The 21,380-nt window shown below is 40.0% G+C and overlaps 1 protein-coding gene across 3 annotated transcripts in view; it reads left to right on the top strand.

Moving 5' to 3' along the window:
• PLA2R1 (phospholipase A2 receptor 1) overlaps positions 1-21,380 on the top strand; it is a 129,531-nt gene that overhangs the window by 10,092 nt on the left and 98,059 nt on the right. For all 3 annotated transcript variants that reach the window (XM_040475154.1, XM_040475155.1, XM_040475156.1), the window contains exons 2-3: positions 7,259-7,642; positions 10,292-10,465. In XM_040475154.1, coding sequence (XP_040331088.1) covers positions 7,259-7,642; positions 10,292-10,465 — 558 coding nt within the window. The remainder of the gene's footprint in view (positions 1-7,258; positions 7,643-10,291; positions 10,466-21,380) is intronic.

Raw genomic sequence — 21,380 nt, 5'->3', positions numbered from 1 at the left:
AACAGGACTGGATTCAGCTGCTTACCACATCCTTTCGTGCTACAGAGTAATCTAAGTAAGGAACATAATCAGATCTGAATCCATTGTTCACTGGACAGGACAAACCCATATTTGTGTAGCTGGAAAAGGTCAATACATCTCAAGAGAGAAGATGCTTACCTTCAGATTGGTTACAGGGGAGAAATGCCCTCCCCACTACCTTCTGGACCCCTTCCATGTCTAAACTGAAATAGAATAGGCCCCCTCTTATTCACGGGGGATACATTCCAAGACCCCCAATGGATGCCTGAAACTGCAGATAGTACCAAACCCTATATATATTATGGTTTTTCCTATACATATTTATGATAAAATTTAATTTATAAATCAGGCACAGTAAGAGATTAACCACAATAATAATAAAATAAAACAATTATAATAAACTATAATAAAAGTTATGTGAACGTGGTTTCTCTCTCAAAATACCTCATTGTACTGTACTTACCCTTCTTGTGATGATGTGAGATGATAAAATAACCTGTGTGATGAGATGAAATGAGGTGAATGTCGTGGGTATTACAACACAGTGTTAGGCTACCTGTGACCTTCTGTTGATACCTCAGAAGGAGGATCGTCTGTTGCCTGGGCACGGTTGAGCTTGGGTAAATTGAAACTGCGGAAAGCAAAACGGAAGATAAGGGAGGAGGGGGGCTGCTGTACTGTCAGAACAGAAAGGGACTTAACAGATTCAAGAGATGATACAGGGCAGGGAGTGCATGAGCCTGGCACCAGCTGTGTGGGTGGATACAGCAAAAGAGCTTTAAACCCAGGGAAATGGGGTGGGAGATTGAAACTGGATTGCATTTGGCAAGCTGTGGCTTCCCAATAGCTAGTTGTCAGCATTGCACTTGATGTGAACCATGTATGTGAACTTTTCCTTCCAGTTCCCTTGACATGGAGGAGCATTGAAACCAACTTTCTATGTGTAGAAGGTTGGATTTGGTGACCGCTATCATGGTGGGCTTTATTGAATACCAGAAAGCCCTTTGCTTGCCTAAAATCCACCAGAAAAAGAGCTTCATTTTAGGCATTGTTGTTTTATTGTTTGTTTCAAGTGTTTTTGTGTGAAAAGTACAGAAACCTCATGAAGTCTTAACACTTCAAACCTTATCTTATTCACGTACTACTTCAAACCTTCAGCCATTTCTAAGAGCTGCCTAAAGCCAAAGGGGCACCACAAGGCAGGTGGAGGTCACGGGAAAGGGTGCTGAAAATGAAGTGGGGGGCCTCAAGAGAAATGTCCTACAGGTACCCTCAATCAGCACCGTTCAAACAGACAGATCAGATTATAATAGTAGCCCCAGGCTGTAGACTCCAACCTCATAGTGTCATAGAAATTGGCAGGCCTCTGCCAGCCACCTGAACACCTGAGCTAGAAAACAAGTCATTGCAACTACCTTTTCCAAAATCCTCCCATTCCATCGATTGCCAAATCTTGTCATTTCTTCCCGCCTTGAATTAGTTTTATAGTGACTGGAGTCTCACTACTCCCTCCTTTCCTTTCTCGCCACAACCAGCTGAATTGACACCTCGGTCCCCTTGCTGGATCATAGCAAAAGTCCCCAGATTGTGCACTGGTTCCATTCGTGGACTGTCTCATCCCTCCTACAAGAGAATTCCTCCAGGCCAGGAATTTGGACATTTGCCTCACACCTATATTCTTAGCACCTGAAACAAGGCTGGGTACACAGTAAATGCTCAATAAGTGTTTTTGCTGAATGATTCACCATGCTAATTCATCTACACCACAGCCTCAGTCATGCTTTCTATTATTCCCAATGCTCCCTCTCATCTGAAGAATAAAAGACAAATTTTTGAATAAAATTCAAGTTCTTCATAAAATGACCCCAAACCACCTCTTTCCAACTTTATATTCTATACCCACCAAAGTCTTTTACATAGGTAGGCTCTCATCACCCTAGAGCTGATTATTTTTGTCACTTCTGAACTTTGGTGACATTCGTTCTGTGCCCCTTTGTCCCACTTAACCAGCTGTGCATCTATAGACCTCCTCCACTATTTGGAACTTTCTGTCTCTGCAGTGAGAACAGGTTACCATGTCTGGCCAGTTCACCAAGGTACCTCCGTGTGTGACAAATGTTACGTCCCTAATAAACGACTGGTGAATGAAAATGCGTGTGTGTGTGTGTGTGTGTGTGTGAGAGAGAGAGAGAGAGAGAGAGACAGAGAGAGAGAGAAATTGAGAGAGAGAGGGAGAGGGAGTGGGGGGAGAGAGAGAGAGAGAGAGAGAGAGAGAGAGAGAGATTGAAAGAGATTTCTCTGATAGGCCAAACCTATCCCTTCTAGCTCTGGCTTCCATGTCATTGTGCTTCTCTATACCTCTGATGTCAAAATATATCTTGACATTGTTATAGTTCTTTCCATATATTTCATGATGTACTCCCAGGGATTACAGCAACTCCTTGAGGGCAAACACTATGACATTTATACCCTTTTTTCTGCAGGCTTCCTAACACATACCATACTAGGGACTGAAAAAAATGTTTGTTTGAAACTTTAAGTCTTCTACCTCAAATTGTTTGGCAACAATCTGCAGCAGTTTATTTTCTACTTTATAGGTTATAAATTAATGTATGTAAATAAAGCTAGACCTAGACCTATATGGTCCTCACTCTGCATATGGATATTAAACCTCTAAGACAAAATACATTTGGAAAAAAATGTAAAAGAATGATTTGATTAAATAACCCTTGCAGTCCAGCCAGCCTTAAAGTTAATGATTCTGGGTTTATGGATAAAGTCAGTCTCCTCCAGGGGGAGCTGAGTGGCTCAGTCGGTTGAGTATCCGAATTCAGCTCAGGTCATGATCTCACATTCGTGGGTTTGAGCCCCATATGGGGCTCTGTGTTGACAGCTCAGAGCCTGGAGCCTGCTTCAGATTCTGTGTGTGTGTGTCTCTCTCTGCCCCTCCCTCACTCATGCTCTGTCTCTCTCAAAAATTAAATTAAAATAAAATAAAATAGTCTCCTCCAAAAGGCCTCATTCCTTCCGGTGTTGTTCTCAGTCTGCTCCCTGGAAAAGGGGCAAGTGTGTGCAAACACACACACTCTCCCCACTCCGAATGATCTGATGACACTGAGGAGTCATGCCCACCTTACACATGACAATAGTTGAGGATCCAGTCAAGTATTCTGAATTCTGGGCTATTTTCTTGTTCTTATTTTTCACCACTTGCTTTAAAGGGCTATTTTTTTTTTTTTTTTTTTTTTTTTAATTTGAGAGAGAGAGAGAGCACGAATGGGAGAGAGGGGCAGAGGGAGAGACAGAGGGAATCTTTAGCAGGCTCCACACTCAGCGGGGAGCCCAACACAGAGCTGTATCCCACGACCCTGGGATCATGACCTGAACTGAAATCAAGAGTCAGATGCTCAATTGACTGAGCCATCTAGGTGCCCCAGGGCTATCTTAAATGTGGTTACAATGTTTTCTTTGGCACTGATGGAACCTCCTTCTTTTCATTAACTAGGAGTATTCTCATGATTTCAGAAAAAATAGGTATACTTTTAAGGGGCAGATACTTAGGCAAATAATTTCTCCCTCTATCTCTAGTGCCCTACACAGTGCCTACCACATGGCTAGCACCCAATGAATGCTTGTGGAGTGAAGTAATTTTCTATATGCAGTCAAAAAAGGATTGCCTTAAACTTAAATTCCACACTTGATCAAGGAAGCATTCTCCTCCCATTCCTTCGAAAAGTACATGTTATCCTGTGGGGCAAAGGGTGGGTCTAAAATGATCTCCTCAGAGGAACCCAGAAGTAGAAAGTAGAACTGTCTTCCAGGGATTTTATTCCATGGAATAAAAGAGAATGAATATTAGCTTGTAAGTTACTTCTAGTAAATCGATCCTTCTTCCCCTCTTAAACTTATAATTATGAAGGGAAGTATAATAACATTTTACTGCAAAGAGATTTAGTAATTCTGGCAGTACTTCATTAATCACTTAATCAGTGTTCAAGCAGAACTGATGTCCTTGACATGTATAATCAATCTTGATTCCTCCCACATTTGATTCTCATACTTTTTAAAACCTGACTATAGACGCTAAGGATTGGTGGCTTTTTTTTCACATTATGTGTTTGTTACAGACAGCCTATATATGCATATAATAATGATCAGAATATTGATACCCGTATTGGGTCTCCTCAGAGTTTATTTGAAGGCAATTGTTTTCTCTTCAGTGAATTTATGGAGATTAATGGTGCCAGGACCAGATTCTATTATAGTTTAATGGGACAATGGGATTGGGTCATTTTTTAGCTTAGTGTGGCATAGTATTCTTTTGGAGATGGCATATTTATTGTTATTGGTAAGCCAGAGCTACTTGTTTATGATACATTCTGAGGAACTTTTCCAAAGCTACATTCTAAAGGCAGCTGGGCATGAAAACATAATAACACTCCAAAAGTGAACAGCATGGGCTTAGGTGTGTCTAATATCTTCTGCTTCAGGAAGGTATTTTTATGATCACTAGTGTAACTACAGAAGTTCTGATTACACCACTCCTTTTCTCTTAACACTTAATAATTTGAACATTTAAAAATATTTATTCATCCAAAATGTTAGTAATATATAATGTCCATGTTGACTTAAAGACCATCCATTTGCCTATCCATACACTGCTTGTCAACATTATGTGTTTTTCTCTTTCTTATAAGAGAACTGCAGTATAGACTTTACAGGTAGATACTAGTTTGGAAGATGAACAGATGGAGACTCTTAATTCATGATTGCACGTATATTTGAACAAACAAGAAAAATATTTTGTTATCTTGATTTTGAAGAGTATTTTTCCTCCATAAAAGGTGATCTCAGGATCATTTAACACTAAAAAGTCTACACACACTGTGTGCTACAGAAGCTAGAGTAAAATGCATTTTTCTGCTAATAATAGAAGTCTTTGGGGGATGCTCATATTAGCACTCTTCAGTGTTCAACCAGATCTGCAGTTGCATTTGCAGACCAAGAATCAGGAAGCCAGAGGGATAATAGTAACACTAATAATACTAACAACTTGCTGAAGTCTTTCCATGCCAAAGTGGTGTGTGATGTGCTTTGCATGGGTTACTTAATGGAATGCCCTTAACATCCCTATGAGATCAGTATCACACATGCTCCCAGTTCAAAAAGGAAAGGTGAGGCTTACTGAGATTAAAAAACTTGCCCAAAGTTCCAGACTGATCTGCCTGATTCGAGAGCCCTCAACCACTCGCCAGGTAGGCTGTCTACCCATCTTAGGTGTATAAACTGAGGCCCAGAGAGCTGAGGTCTAGCCAGTAAGTAGGTGGATATATTTGAACAAGTAAATGAGATAGAAGCTAAACTACAGAACAGTTATAGTAAAATGATTTTCCTTTAGTAAAAAATTAATGAAACTCCAAGCTAGCTAGAAAGTAATTAGGAGATTACAACAGAAATTAAGGTTAACGTTCTACCCAGGCGTGAAAAGGTGAAAAGAAGAGTGGGAGAGAAGGTTAATTATCAGAGTCTACATCACATTGGCAAGGGGCAGATTTGATCTTGAATGACTATTACTAATAACCATACAGACATGGTCTTCATTAGGAAAACAAATTTCCTGATCTAAATGAAATCTCCCTAAAACCATTCATTCTCTTCCCCCACCCAAACACACACTCCCTTCTCTTTTGCTCTGATATATGATGATCAAAGCAATTTTCTGACAACTAATTCAACTCCTCAAATATATGCTTATAAGTAAGGTTATCAATTATTAAATGAGGTATAGCTTTCATTAATACATTGACAATCTTTTTTTTAACAATGTCTTAAGTGATTTTGGTTACTGTAAATCAATTCTCAGCCTAAGTAACTTAGGAAAAAACAAAAGAACTTTCCCCTTGTCCCCATGCACAAGGAAGCCCGTTCCATGCTGTTCCAAATCCCTAGAAGGCCTCTGCCTGTCACTTCTATACCCCTGCCATAGGACACGGCTTGCCCTGAATCAGTCATTTTAAAGGGAAATTGATTAATGTCCCTTCAGGTTTTTAAAGAATGGACAGGAGGTAAACTACAAGAAGAGAGAATAAAAGAACTCTTGGGCCTGACCAGACATTCTGAGCTGGGTAACTCAGGAAGCCTAGGCCTGCCTGCCTACACAGGCAGACCTGTACAGCTGCTAGCACATCTAATCAACGTCAGGCATTTACTCAACCTCTAAAACATGTTCAGTACACTCTGTGCTTATACTGAAGAAAGTAGACGTGATTTCTACCTTCAGAAAACCTATGAGAGAACAAGTTCATAATTGTATAACCGGTATCTTCCAGGCCAGTGATGAGGTGTAGTCAGATGGCAGGCAGGTAGCTAATACCCATTCCCTTCCAGTTTTTCCACAGGAAATTCACCCAAATATCTTCAGGGCGTTGGAGGTTCAGAGGTGCATCACAAAAGCCTACTCTCTCCATATCTCCCTGTGGCCTGTGTGGTTTTGCCACTGCCATGGTGCTCCAGTACCTCCCATGTGAAAATACACATGATGGGGGGGCCCAAGCGGGGGTCTTGGGCATCCACTTGCTGCTGGTACCACTTAACAAGGCTTCTCTAGTGAATAGGCCATCCCCACAGCAAATGTCCCCACTTTTTTACTCCACCTGGACTCAGCACAGAGAGCAAATTGGAGAAGCTTTTCTTCCCCACCAGCTTTACACCTTGTATCAAGACATAAAGCAACACTTTGCTTCTATCCTTTCGGTTTTCTGTAGGAATTTGATGGTAGAAGTTTTCATTTCAGTGGCCCTTGATTTGGCTGCCACGTTTCTAACATTCAGGTGCTTGTCTAAAGAAAACCAAAAGATCACCATACCTCTGGGCACGCAATGTCCCTCCCATTTAGCCCTGAGTATTATTACCAATCCTTGCTCTCTCGCCAGTTGTGGTGAGTTCCTTCACCATAGTACCTCTCCCCTGTGGATTGATAAGCAGCCTTTGCTACTGGCCATGGAGGTCTTAGATCACTTTCTCATTAGTTCCAACAAGTCCATTTATATTTCCTAAGAAACGCTTCTGTTTTGTGCAAATAAAGCCCTTCTGGTGGACCCATCCATCACCTCAGATCTGTTCAAAATGGCTGTAAATTGTCACATACAACATCTTAGACATGCACACCAGGATCCTCATGACACTAGTTAATGATAAATGAAAGTTCCATGCCACGTTTCCTATTTTGTTGTTTCAGATAAAGGAATATTCGTTATCCAGAGTGAGAGCCTCAAGAAATGCATTCAAGCAGGCAAATCTGCACTGACCCTGGAGAACTGCAAACCAGCAAACAAGCACATGCTGTGGAAGTGGGTTTCAAACCACCGCCTTTTTAACATAGGAGGCAGTGGTTGCCTGGGTCTGAATTTATCGAATCCAGAGCAGCTACTAAGCATATATGAGTGTGATTCCACTCACGTTTCCTTGAGATGGCGCTGTAACAGGAACATGATCACCGGCCCTCTCCAGTACACGGTCCAGGTGAATCACAACAACGTGCTTGTGGCCTCATGGAAATATCTTCATAAGTGGATTTCCTACATGTCAGGTGGTGGAAGCATTTGTGAATATCTGCACAAAGGTAAAAAATAATTTAAATGAAACTACTTATGAAATCACATACTTAGAAAGATTATCCCTAAGTAAAGATTTGTAAATTATATGACAGCACCCAGCGCCTCAAGGGACTTCTGCTAAATACATTTTAGTTGCTACTTGCTTATCATAAAAGGATTATTGGAATCTTAGAATGAACTTGCTAAATTCAGCTAATGAAGCAAACTCAGAATTTAAAGGTTTTAGAGGAGAAAACACTTAAATAACTCAATGGAAAGGGGACGAAAGAACAGAAGTATAGGAGACAAAGAGAAAATAAAGGTGGAAGATAAAGTCTGTGAAGTAAAGACTTGTCAGGATGAATAGAAGAACCTCTCCTGCCACGGTTTCTATTATTGTACAAACTCAGCCCCAGGTATGAGTATGTCTACAGAGCACCTCAATGCCTCCTCATGCCTGCCTGGCATCCATGTGATGGTCATGTACAAGGCATTGAAAGATAAACCACACACGACTGTCAGGAACAATTGGCAAGTGTCAAGCGGTGGGAAGAATGGTTTCAGGAGTGGGGGCTTTCATCCTCTGTAGCTCTATAATACTTGACATGTTAAGCAGAAAAAAAAAAACAAAACATAAAATGGCATAAATTCTGAAACTGCAAACCTGTCTCTTAGATTCTGTTCTGTAGAACATTCATTCATTCATCCATCCATCCTCATTCATTCATCCATCCATCACATATTTATTGAGCAGTGACTGTTTCTCGGGTGTAGGGCTGGGCATTTAATTTATAAAAGCCAACAAGACAGATTTGGCTCCTGACCTCTTGGTGCTCTGTAGAATTATGCCTTAACAAGAGCATATCCTGTTGAGTCATGCTTAAGGCCAAGGATGCCCCAACTCTAGGAAGGAGAGCAAGGAACTCCTACGATCCAAAGCAGGACTTTCTCCTGTACCTACAAGAAAAGAATAAAGAGAGACAGAGCCAAGAGCAGGCTATTAGCAGGACTCACTACGATAAGCAAGTGCTGCATGCCAGCACTCTGAATAGTCTACAGTCCTAAGGAAGAACTTAATATTTTGCTTTGTGTTAATTTTTTAGGCAGATACTCACATTCCTATGCACTCAAGTGAAGACTGAGCAGAATTCAGAGGACTGAAACAAGGGGATGTGTCCTGAAACACCTGTAATTCCTCAACACCCCAAACTTCTAGGGCCAATGATGTGGGGTGCTCTTGGTCTAGCCCCTGCCAATTGTGGGGAAGGAGTGGGAATCTCCACAGCTGGCCCTTCCACTCCAGGACCTGTTAACTTAATCGAAGGCAGTCCTTATCCCCCTCACCATTGAAAGCCCCTGCTGAGTCATGCTTAAGGCCAAGGATGCCCGATTATTGTAATACTCTGAGAAGGCAGCCAACAGGCCACCTCTTCACACTCCTCTCTCCTTGACTATGATAGAGGTCTCCTAGCTAGTCATCCCATTTTCCCTTCTTGCCATGTAGGTTCTGTTTGCTACCCTGCACCCTGAGTTAGTCTTTAAAAATGGAAATCTGATCATGTCATTTTCCCATTCAAAACTCACTTGGTGACTGCCCACTACCCTCAGGGTAAAGGCCAAAATCCATAATGTGGCAGAGCTGGCCATTTGTGAGCTGACACTCCAGTACTTCCCCAGTTGCACTTCCTCTTGCACCTCCTTGCTCTTTCCATTTGCCCCACACATGTTCTCGTTACAGGCCCTTTGTATCTGCTGTTCCTCCCACCAGAACAACTCTTCTGCAAAGACCTGCACCCCCACCTCCCCCAGTTCTTACTCAGAGAGGTCTTTACTCACAACCCTATCCAAAATAGGGCCCCTCCACCCTTCAAACACACACACAGTCATTCTGTCTTCCTACCGTGCTTTGTTTTTCTTCATGACACTTACTGCTACCTGAAATTATGTGTTTACTTGTGTATTTGCTTTCTCTTTGTCTCTCCCTAGTAGAACAGAAGCTTCATATGAAAGGGAACATCTACAGGTTTGCTCATTAGTACATCCCCAGCGCTGGGCACATTAAATGCTCAGTAAATATCTATTGAATGAAAAAAAGTAATAGATGCCTATAAAACTCCTGAGGTTCAGATGCTGATCTCTGATGTATTTGGGGAGTGGAAGGTATTGTAAAGTAAAACTCAGGGCGGCTCAGTCGATTGAGCATCTGACTATCGATTTTGGGTCAGGTCATGATCTCATTATTGTGGGATTGAGCCCCAGGTCGGGCTCTGCGCGGAGTGTTGAGCCTGCTTGGGATTCTCTCCCTGCCCCTCTCTAGCTCATGTGCTCTCTCGCTGGCTCTCTCTCAAAATAAACATTTTTCTTAAGTTAAGAAGTAAATCTCCATTTAATTTTCTTTCTCATCCATTAACAAATACGTGTGCTACTGTCGCAGGGGCAGCACAGTAAATAAACAAGTAGATAATTATGTAAACAAGCCACTTATCAGCATGCTCTCTGAACCCTTGTACTTTTACATACACTAGACAGCAGGTCCTGAGTGTTCTCAGTGATATAGCAAGGGCCTCACCCATTGTAAGTTTTCAGTCGATAAAAAAGTGTATTCACCATATGACAGTTTCCAAAGATAAAACTGACGTAATACTTATTTGACTTTGTCTTTATCTTTCTCCTAGATTTGTATACAATCAAAGGGAATGCCCATGGAACACCGTGCATGTTTCCCTTCCAGTATAACCATCAGTGGCATCATGAATGCACCCGGGAAGGGCGGGAAGACAACTTACTGTGGTGTGCCACAACAAGCCGATATGAAAGAGATGAGAAGTGGGGATTTTGCCCAGATCCCAGTAAGAACAAAATCTAGGCTTCTCCATATGTCATGAATGAATCAAGCATGATTAGAAAGTTATCTGTATCTAAAGACAAGCACCAGGATTGAAATATTGAAGTTTGAATAAGCACTCTGATTCCATTTATCCAGATTTTGATTTTGTGTTTGTTTTGCCTTGAAAAGACAATTCTGATGTATACTCTTTTTTTCCCTCCTGTGTTCAAAAGATGTTAATTAGCCCTTCTTCACTAAGCTCAGTGCATAAGGATGCTTTAACCAGAATGAAATTATAACACTCCGTATGCTCATTAATCCCAGCTTCCGGGCAGAATACGTCAAAACAAACCTAAATGTGCATAAAACTCATTCTTTATATCTACTTTCAGTCCACCCCCCTCTTATAAGCTGCCTTAATTTCTCCATGTCCAGACTGCTTGTCTTGCCCATTGTCAAGTCCAGGCATCAGCTAGCTCCTTGATGACCTTTCTAAAATCGCTGTTGCCCTCATTATTTCTCAACAATGAGTTCTCATCTTGATTCCCTTTCCTTATTACTCAATTTCTAGCTAGAACTTCAAAATCTGACAGCTGCAATGTTCCAACTTTTTTCTCATTTAGTACTTATTTTATTTTTATTTAGCTAAAAGTTTTCCAATAGCTCCTAAATACTGAAGAATATTTATATATACCTTTTACTTTCTATATTCAATGTCCTTCACCTTGGTTCCTGCAAGTCAGAGTATTGCTCCTACTATCTCATCTTCGTGCCCCTCTCCTTCATATATTTAACAAAATGCAACAAATAAATTTGAAGCAAAAGCACATTGAAGAGATGAATTCCAAAGAATGTGATTTATAAGTTATCTGTAGAATTGTTTTGTAATCTAAGAACCAGTATGGTTTAGTGAATAAAAGAGAATATAGGCTTTGAAGTCAGACAGACCAAGACTGGGGTCCTTTTCCTTTTCAACGATGAGATCTTGAGTCTCAGTTTCTTCACCATAAAGTGGAGATCATAACAGTACCTTTTAGAGTTATTGAGATCCAATTAGATGATGCATCTAAGGCAATTATACTATCTGGCACATGGTAAGCACTCACCATGATTAGCCATCACCATCAACATGTATCATCATCAAATATAACTTATCTTTTCAGTATGCACTTCTGAATCAATGACCACTTCTCTTTATTGTCTGTCAACAGCACTAAGCCAGGCATAGCAGTGAATACCAAGAGTGTTAGGACTTAGGACCCTGCCTTCAAAGAACTTGGCCTCTAGATGTAATACAGTACAGATTTGCTCTATGCTGGAAAATGCAAGACTATATTTGATATGATATTCTAGAATCACCTATGGCATAGGTACAAATACATATCCTGGCCCCTCTCTCAGAGAGGCAGTGAGTCCAGTGTCTGGGATCCAAGGATCTGCATTTTTTAAATTTAAACTCAAGCTAGTTAACATACCATGTAGTCTTGGCTTCAGGAGTAGAACCCAGTGATTCATCTCCTACATGTGGCACTCAGTGCTCATCCCAACAACTGCCCTCCTTAATGCCCATCACGCATTTAGCCCATCCCCCTGTCCACCTCCCCTCCAGCAACCCTCAGTTTGTTCTCTGTATTTAAGAGTCTCTTATGGTTTGGTTCCTTCTCTGTTTTTATCATATTTTTCATTCCCTTCCCCTATGTTCATCTGTTGTGTGTTTTAAATTCCACATATGAGTGAAACCATATGACATCTGTCTTTCTCTGACTGACTTATTTCACTTAGCATAATACTCTCTAGTTCCATCCACACTGTTGCAAATGGCAAGATTTCATTCTTTTTCATCACCGAGTAGTATTCTATTGTATATAAATACCACATCTTCTTTATCCATTCATTAGTCAATGGACATTTGGGCTCTTTCCATAATTTGGCTATTGTTGATACTGCTGCTATAAACATCGGGGTGCATGTGCCCCCTTCGAATCAGCATTTTTGTATCCTTTAGATAAATTCCTAGTAGTGCAATTGCTGGATCCTAGGGTAGTTCTATTTTTAATCTTTTGAGGAATCTCCATACTGTTTTCCAGAGTGGCTGCACCAGTTTGCATTCCCACCAACAGTGCAAAAGGGTTCCCCTTTCTCCACATCTTCACCAAGATTTGTTGTTTCCTGAATAGTCCATTTTAGCCATTCTGACATGTGTGAGGTGGTATCTCATTGTGGTTTTGATTTGTATTTCCCTGATGATGAGTGATGTTGAGCATCTTTTCATGTGTCTGTTAGTCATCTGGATATTTTCTTTGGAAAAGTCTCTATTCATGTCTTCTGCTAGTTTCTTCACTGGGTTATTTGTTTTTTGGGTGTTGAGTTTGGTAAGTTCTTTATAAATTTTAAATACTAACCCTTTATCGAGTATGCCATTTGCAAATATCATCTTCCATTCCATTGGTTGCCTTTTAGCTTTGTTGATTATTTCCTTTGCTGTGCAAAAGATTTTTATCTTGATGAGGTCCCAATAGTTCACTTTCGCTTTTATTTTCCCTGCCTCCAGAGACATATCAAGAAGTAAGCATCTGCATTTTTGACAAGTATCCCAAATGATCCTGTTGCAGATAATTCTTCATCAGACAATTCATAGCATGCAGATAATCCTGTGCCACATAGATCCATATACATAGGTGATATTAAGACATTTAACCACTAATATGTTATGTGCTATTGACCAATCCAAGTAGAGACTTTAGCATGGAGGTTAGGAATCCCAAAGGCCCAGTGCTGGTATTAACCCCACAGCTGCTGGAATGTGAGGAGGTGGGATGAGGGAAAAGATGCAGGAGAGACTGGCACAGCAAGGGGCCCTCAGGGAGCTCAGGATGGCAGTTATTCACCAACCAGCATGAAAGTGTTTCATTGTTTAATAACTGCTTAGTCATTAACCTTCTCTATCTGAATCTGAATATCTGTATGTAGGTGGATGTATTTATAATCCCTATGCTCCTTAGATTCTTGAGTCAGATGTCCTATCATTTGCATTGTCTTCTCTTTCCATTTCTATCTCTCATAGATGTCCTTATTAAAAGTACCTGAACCAACACCAACAGCATTAACATGTATTTCACTGTATTCTTGAGGTTCTGTGAAAAGCCCTTTACCATCCTCTGTCTCTTATGCAATTATTATTTCCCAGATGGAAGCCTGGGTGTAGTGGTGCTTGGGGCTTTTCACCCCCTGTGCCACCCCAGTCTTCCGATAGTGCAGAAGCTGCTTCTGCTTCTGCTTCACAGCCTGCTAGATTCCAGCTCTCCTGACCTTTACCACAACCAGTAGTGCACGTATATTTGTAAAGTGCTAAATTACAGTTCCAGTTTTCTTCCTTTCTTGTTACTTTTAGTTCCTGGTGGCCAACATAACTCAAAATGATGTGTCAGAGGGTGAAATCTGAGCAAGCTGATGGCTCTTTCCACAGGAGCAACAAGTGGATAGAATAGGGAGGAGTGAGTGGAATAAAGATTTGTGCTTCTGTATATCATCTTTCTTAATGGAAGTTTTTAGTATCTCAATGTAAAATGATGCTTCCTTTTTTTAAAAAAAAAGTTGATTGTAAGTGAGCAAAATTTAAATTTAATATTACTACATATACAAACACACTGGCAGTGAAAGATGCAATAAAATACCTATCACTATAAATTTTCAGGAACAAGGAGATATATAGAAATCTCTCTGGGTTTGTTTAGAGGCAATTCTTTGCCATCCTAAGTACCTCTTAATTGTGTGTTTTATACAGCTGGACAGTCATGTTTAGTTAGTTTGAGATATTTTTAAGATACTAACCTCTAAAATAGCCTGAGGATTGCCCTTGAACCTTATTCAGCTGATACAGTTTTTTTTTTACCACTAACTTCAATGGTTTAACAGAGCAGATTGGTACTAACACGGATGTATGACTGCAAACCTCACCTAAGCCTTTAACACTGGTTGCAATGCTATAGTCTTTTGTCATGCTGCTCACTTGCTCACCACAGTGACACTACCAACCTCTCTATCCTCCTCTAACTTCTTATCCTACCCCCGATTCTCCTTCCTGATTCTCCTGAAATGACCTCAATTCCTACTCATAATGAAAACAGGATCTATCAGAGGGGAAGTTTTGACAATTTCCTGGTCCCTAACCTTTAAACCTACTTGGGTCTGCACCCATCTTTTTTCCTCCATCCTGTACAATGGTGTTCCTCCTTCTACCCTAAGGCAAATTCTCCCCCACCCTTGGACTCCAGAGCCCCACATTCATCCTCCTCCAACCTGTATCTAAGTGTTTCTCAATGTGTGATCCCCATTCTGGCAGGATCAGCATTCCCTGCAGCTTGCTAGAAATGCAAATTATCAGCCATAGCCCCAAACAGCTATATCAGAAATCCTAGAAGTGCAGCTCTGCAATCTGTTTTAACAAGTCTTCTAAGTAATTTCAATGCACACCACTCTACTGGATCCTTCTTCATTAGCAGTCAAACATGCTCATGTCTTAAAATAAAATCTTAAAAATAGTAGGACACCTTCATCCCCGCTTATGCCTCCTGAAAACACCCATGTCTTTCACCACTCCCCAACAGACAGTTCAAAAGAATTGTCTATACCTCTTCACCTTGCTTTCATTTTCTCTGTCTCTCCTTTACTTCTATGACAATGCATGCCTGATCTCCACTTCCACAAATCATTCATTCATTCAGTCCCACAAATTTGTATTGAACACCTACTGTGTGCCAAGCTCACTGCTGAGATTACAGCCATGAACATGAAAGATGAAAGCCACAGTGCCTAATGAAGTTCGCATTCGAGAATGATACCCAAATTAATATATAATTACAATTTTTGATAAGTACTACTTTAACAAAATGTTGTTATCAGTAAGAAATCTAATTTAAATTTGTGAGTCAAGGAAGGCATTCCTGAGTATGTTGTATTTAAACTCTAGTCCAAGAGATGAGTAAGCGTTATCAAGATAGAAAGTGAGGGATGAGATATCCATTCACAGGTGCATGGTGCAGCGGTGTACCAAGGAGGCAAGCTGAAAAGAAGCCTATAGGCCTGGTCAGCACTGGGTGTACCGGCAATAAGGGAATATATTGTTTGAATAGAACTGAAAAGAAATAATAAAACCAACTACAGGTTAATCTGCTTTTGACTTACCGTGCACATGCACTGACAATTCTAAACAACGTCCGTGATAAAATACTGTTACCTGTTGAGGGTGACTGCTTCCCCACCATCACTCCCAGCATGCCACTAGCCATGTGTCTGAAGGCTTTGAGGAGGGAAAGAGGTGACTGCTACTATCTAGGAAAGGCAATGTGGCAAGAGCACAGTGAGTAAGGGAGAAAGGAACAAGACATTCTGGAGAGGTTGGCAGAGGTCAACTCATGCAGAGGCAAGATAATTCAAGGTGTCCTAGGGGTAAAGAGTTACCTAATTCTAACTATAAATGGAAGCTATAAAAGGATCTTAAGCAGTGATGTGATAATGATTTACAAAATTTTAAGGGTCATTCTGACTTCTTTATGGCAAATAGCTTAGAAGGGAGTAAGAGAGAAATCCTGGAGATCAGTTATAAGGCCACATCAGTAGTTGACCCAGGGATAGTGGTGAGTTGGGTTAGGTATCAGAAAGGGGATTGGAGAATAGATGTATTGAAGATCTAATTTGGAGATAGACTGAATAGGATGTGATTGTCAGGAACACAGCTGAGCTGGAGAGAAGGAGCTGAGCTGTCGGGTGCCTGAGTAGTTGATTCAAGCAACAAGCCAAAAATGAAAGAGTTAAGCCTTTCATCACTTACTGTCAGATGTAAGCAAGAGCCTAAAGTGGGAGGAAGCACCAACTCCTCTTGTTCCATTTTTCCTTATGAAATGGCACACTGGTTGAGGGTCAAAAGGATCAGAGGGCCCTGAACAAAAGCTTCCTCAGTTTTGTGGACTCTGGGATCAAGGGTAAGGGGGGGAGAAAAGCTAGTAGTGGAAAAGGACTGAGTGAGAGTCAGAGTGAGTAAAAGTGTCTTCAGAAAGTTCCCCCTCCTCCACCCCCAACCTCAGCAGAGGTACATGAAGAGGATATCATCCCAAGGCCGCAGATAAAGAGGCCTAGAAATGAAGGTTCCAGGGCTAGGAATGCAAACAAGTGAAGAGCATGATGGGCCAGGGGACCTGAGTCTTTGACTAAAATTCCCTTTAGAGACTTCAGTGCACTGGCTATGAATCAAGTCTGATGTGGGAGTGCATCCTTCCCCCATGAAGTCTGCCAGGTAAAACCTTTGGTCAGGCCTGAAAAATCATACATAGATTTTTAACCAGGAGGTGGGACTCCTCACTGGTAAGGAGAGACTTAAAGGAGATAAGGGAGAAAATGAGATGTTAATTAAGACCCCAGGTTTCTGATATGCATAGCTAAGTTAATGGAGATACAGATTTGGAAGAGACAATCAAGCATTCAGACTGGAACTTGTTACGGATTAGTCAATCATGTGAGATGTGGACTAGGCAGTTAGACGTAAAGGCCTCTAAATAACTGAGAGTTGTAGTAATGGATTAGATAGTCTAGAGTATGTGTAGAACAGAAAGAAAGGGGTTCAGGCCCAAGTCTTAAGACCTAAACACTCAGTTTGACCAGAGAAGAATGAACCAGCAAAGGAGACTGAGACTAGGCGGCCAAAGAGGTAGAAGTGTAACCAAGCATGTAAAGTCAAGAAAAGAGAGTATATCTGCCAAGAGAGAAAGCTCAACTTGCCAAATGTGGCTGACGGGCTTGATTTGACAAGATCTGAAACTTAAGTGTTTGCTGGACTTGGCAACATGGAGGTCATTGATGGGCTTAACAAGATGTGCTTTAGTGGCCAGACTGTGTGGGTTAGAGAGTAAATGGAAAAACAGAAGAGGAGAGAACACTTCCTAATTCATTCTGTGAGGCCAGTATTACCTTGATATTGAAACCAAACAAAGGCATTATAATGAAAGAAAACTACAGACCAATATTTCTCATAATGTAGATGCATAAATCCTCAACAAAATACTGGCAAACAGAACTCAACAACATACAAAAAGAATTGTATACCATGATTTATCCCAAGAATGCAAAAGTGGTTTAAAATCTGAAAACCATTAATATAATACCCATATCAATAGGAAAAAGGGCAAAAGCCACATGATTATTTCAATGAATGCAGAAAAAAAATATTTGACAAAATTTAACATCCCTTCATGGAATGAAAACAAACAAACAAAAAAACACTAAAAAACCAAGAACAGAAGGGAATTTCCTCACCCTAATAGAGCATCTATGAAAAACCCGCAAACAACATAATTAATGGTGAAATGCTGGATGCTTTCCTCATATGATCAGGAGTCAGATGAGAATGTCCACTGTCACCACCTCTATTCAACATTGTACTGGAGGTTCTAATCAGGGCAAGTAGGCAAGAAAATGAAATAAAAGGCATCCAGATTGGAAAGAGGAATTAAAACTATCTCTATTTGCAGAGGACATGATCTTGTACATATAAAATTCTACCGAAACCATTAAAAAAAACAATTACAAGTAATAAACACATTCATAGGATACAAGATCAATATACAAAAATCAATTGTATTTCAGTACAGTATCATTGAGCAACCCAGAAATTAAATTAAGAAATCAATTCCATTTATAATAGCATCCAAAAGAATACATAAAATACTTTGGGAAACATTTAACAAAAGAAGTGAAAAACTTATACTCTTAAAACTACAAAATATAGTTGAAAGAAGTTCAAGATGACCTAAAATGAAAACATATTCCATGCTCATGGGACCAAAAGACTTAATATTGCTAAGGCACTATTACCTCAATCTCTTTAAAATTCTGGCTGACTTCTTCGTAAAAAGTGAAAAATTTATCCTAAAATTCATATGGAAATTCAAAGAATCCAAGAGAGCCAAAATGAAATGAAAAAGAGAACAAAGTTGGAGGACTTATACTTCCCAATTTCAAAACTTATGCAGAGGTATAGTAATCAAGACAATGTAGTACTGTCAAAATTGACTAGGAGTGCCTGACTGGATCACTTGGAAGAGCATGCGACTCTTGATCTTGGGGTTGTAAGTCTGGGTCCCACGCTGGATGTAAAGATTACTAAAACATAAATAAATAAACTTTAAAAAACTGGAATAAAATTGCAAGTCCACATTTATGGTTCATTGACTTTGGATAAAGATGCCAAGATAATTTAATGGGGAAAGAATAGTCTTTCAGCAAATAGTAAGGAAAACTGGATATTCACATTCAAAAGAATGAAATGGAACTCCTATCTCTCTCTCACCTTATAAAAAAATTAACCCCAAATAGATCAAAGACTTAAATGGAAAAGATAAAACTGAAACTCTTAGAAAAATATATAGGGACATAGCTTCATGCTCTTGAATATGGCAATGCGTTCTTAGATATGACATCAGAATTCAAGGAACAAAAAAATAGATAAATTGGAGTTCATCAATATTAAAAAAAAATTGTGCTTCAAAGGACAGTATCAAGAACATGAGAAGACAACCCATGGAATGGAAGAAAATATTTGCAAATCATATATCTGATAAGGGACTTTATATCTAGAATATATAAAGAATTCTAATTAATTCAATAATCAAAAGACAAGCCAATTCAAAAATGGGTAAAGTATCTGAATATACTTTTCTCCAGAAAAGATTTACAAATGGCAATAAGCACATGAAAAGATGCTCATCTTTAGCCATCAGGGAAATTCAAACAGTAGCCACGATGAGATGCCACTTTACAACCAGCAGGATGGCTACAATCAGAAAGACAGATAACAAGTGCTGATGAAGATACAGAGAACTGAAGCTCTCATCCGCCACTGGTAGAATTGTAAAAGGGTACAGCTGCTTTGGAAAACAGTCTGTCAGTTCTTCAAAAGGTTAAACATCAAGTTACATGATCCTGCAATTCCACTCCTAGGTATGTATCTAGGAGAAATGAAAACATGTACCCATACAATAATCTATAAACAGATGCTCATAGCAGCATTATTCATAAAAGCCCAAAAATGGAAACAACCCAAATGTCTATCAACTGATCAAGGCATAAATAACATGTAATATAGCCGTACAGTGGGATATTTTTGGGCAATAAAAAGAAGTAAAGTGCTGGTACATGCTACAACATAGACAACTCCTAGGAACAGTATGCTAACTGAAAGAAGCCAGTCACAAAAGACCACATATTATACAAGTCCATTTACATGAACTGTCCAGAATAAGCGACAGTCTATAAAGACAGAGACAAGATTAGTCTGATCAGCCTTGGACTGAAGGTGGGGATAGGGATTGAGGGGGAAATGGAGAGTGACTACTAATGGGTCCTGAGTGATGAAAATGTTCTAAATCTAATTGTGGTGATGGTGGCACAATTCTTTGAATATACTAGAAATCATTGAATTATATACTTTAAATGAGTTATATGTCATGTCAAGTATATCTCAATAAAACTTATTTTTTTGAATGAGTAAATGGGAGATGAGTAATTGAAGACAGTGTGTGTATAAAAGGATTTGACTAATGGGGGTAGAGAAAAGGCAATGACTGGGATGGGGAGGTCAAAGGAGGAAGTATTTTTGTTTCTTATTGTTTGAGGATGAGAGACACTAGACCATCTTTGAATACATGTGGAAATGATCTAACAGAGAGAGGTTGAAGATACAGCAAAGTGAAAGCAATTGACTGCGTATATATGATCTCTCAGAAGACAGAGGAAGTAGGATCTAGAACATAGATGGACAGACTGGCCTTGCATAGATGTAAGGACAATTTCTCAAGAGGGAGAGGGTGGTACAGGTCCAAGAAGTTTGATTGATTAGGTCATAGGAGAAGATGAGGAAAAACTGGTCCAGTGGCTGTAGACTTTCTCTCTGAAGAAGGGGAAGAAGGAACAAAAAGTTTGGACAACAGAAAAAGTGTGAAATGAGGCTGCTGGAGAGCAAGCTTACTAGAGAAAACTAGCAGTGCTTCCAGGAAGTATTGAGGGTGGTTGATAATCAAATGATCGGAATGACTTTTCTGTGCTCCCCTGTTGGGTGCAGGCATAGAGAAGGCAAATGATTGGGCTCCTCTGTTGAACAGTGCTCCATGCTCACTTATGGACTCAGTCCTCAACTTAAAGATCTAGCAACATGTAACAAAATTCACACCATCTCTTTTCTCGGGCTTCCAGGACCCACATCTACTAGCTCTCTTCTTTCTTTTGTGGCCACCATTTCTCAGCTTCCTTTGATAGTATATTCTCCTCTACCCAATTCCCTTTAAATGCAGATGGGTATGCTTGGGAAATAGCATGAAAAAGATGGAACATGGTACCTACTTTCCTGATACTTACATTTTATAAGGAAAAACAGAGAACTAATGAGAAAAATTAAATACATCATTTAATTTCAGTTGTGATCAGGGCTACCAAGAAGCCCTGTAAGGCATTGGGAATGTACAGCAGGAGGTCCTGACTTGGTCTGATATTCTTTTTACATGAGATTTACCAACACTTTGCAGAGAGCAGATACCCACCAACTATATGATGAGTAAATGAAAGACTAGGGGCGCCTGGGTGGCTCAGTTGGTTGAGTGTCCAACTTCAGCTCAGGTCATGATCTCACAGTTTGTGAGCTTGAGCCCTGTGTTGAGCTCTGTGCTGACAGCTCAGAGCCTGGAGCCTGCTTCGGATTCTGTGTCTCCCTCTCTCTCTCTCTCTCTCTGTGCTCCTCCCCTGCTTGCACTCTCTCTCTCTCAAAAGTAAATAAATATTTTAAAATAATAATAATAATAAAGACAAAAGAGAGAGAAAATAATAACTTTATAGCTTGGAGTTGCTCTAATAATATGAGAATTAATTTTTTTTAAGAAGTCAAAAATTTTTTA

Source organism: Herpailurus yagouaroundi, unplaced genomic scaffold, assembly GCF_014898765.1.
Source record: "Herpailurus yagouaroundi ecotype Mexico unplaced genomic scaffold, PumYag 140, whole genome shotgun sequence".
Classification (NCBI taxonomy): domain Eukaryota; kingdom Metazoa; phylum Chordata; class Mammalia; order Carnivora; family Felidae; genus Herpailurus; species Herpailurus yagouaroundi.
This window is presented reverse-complemented; position numbering and strand designations above follow the sequence as displayed.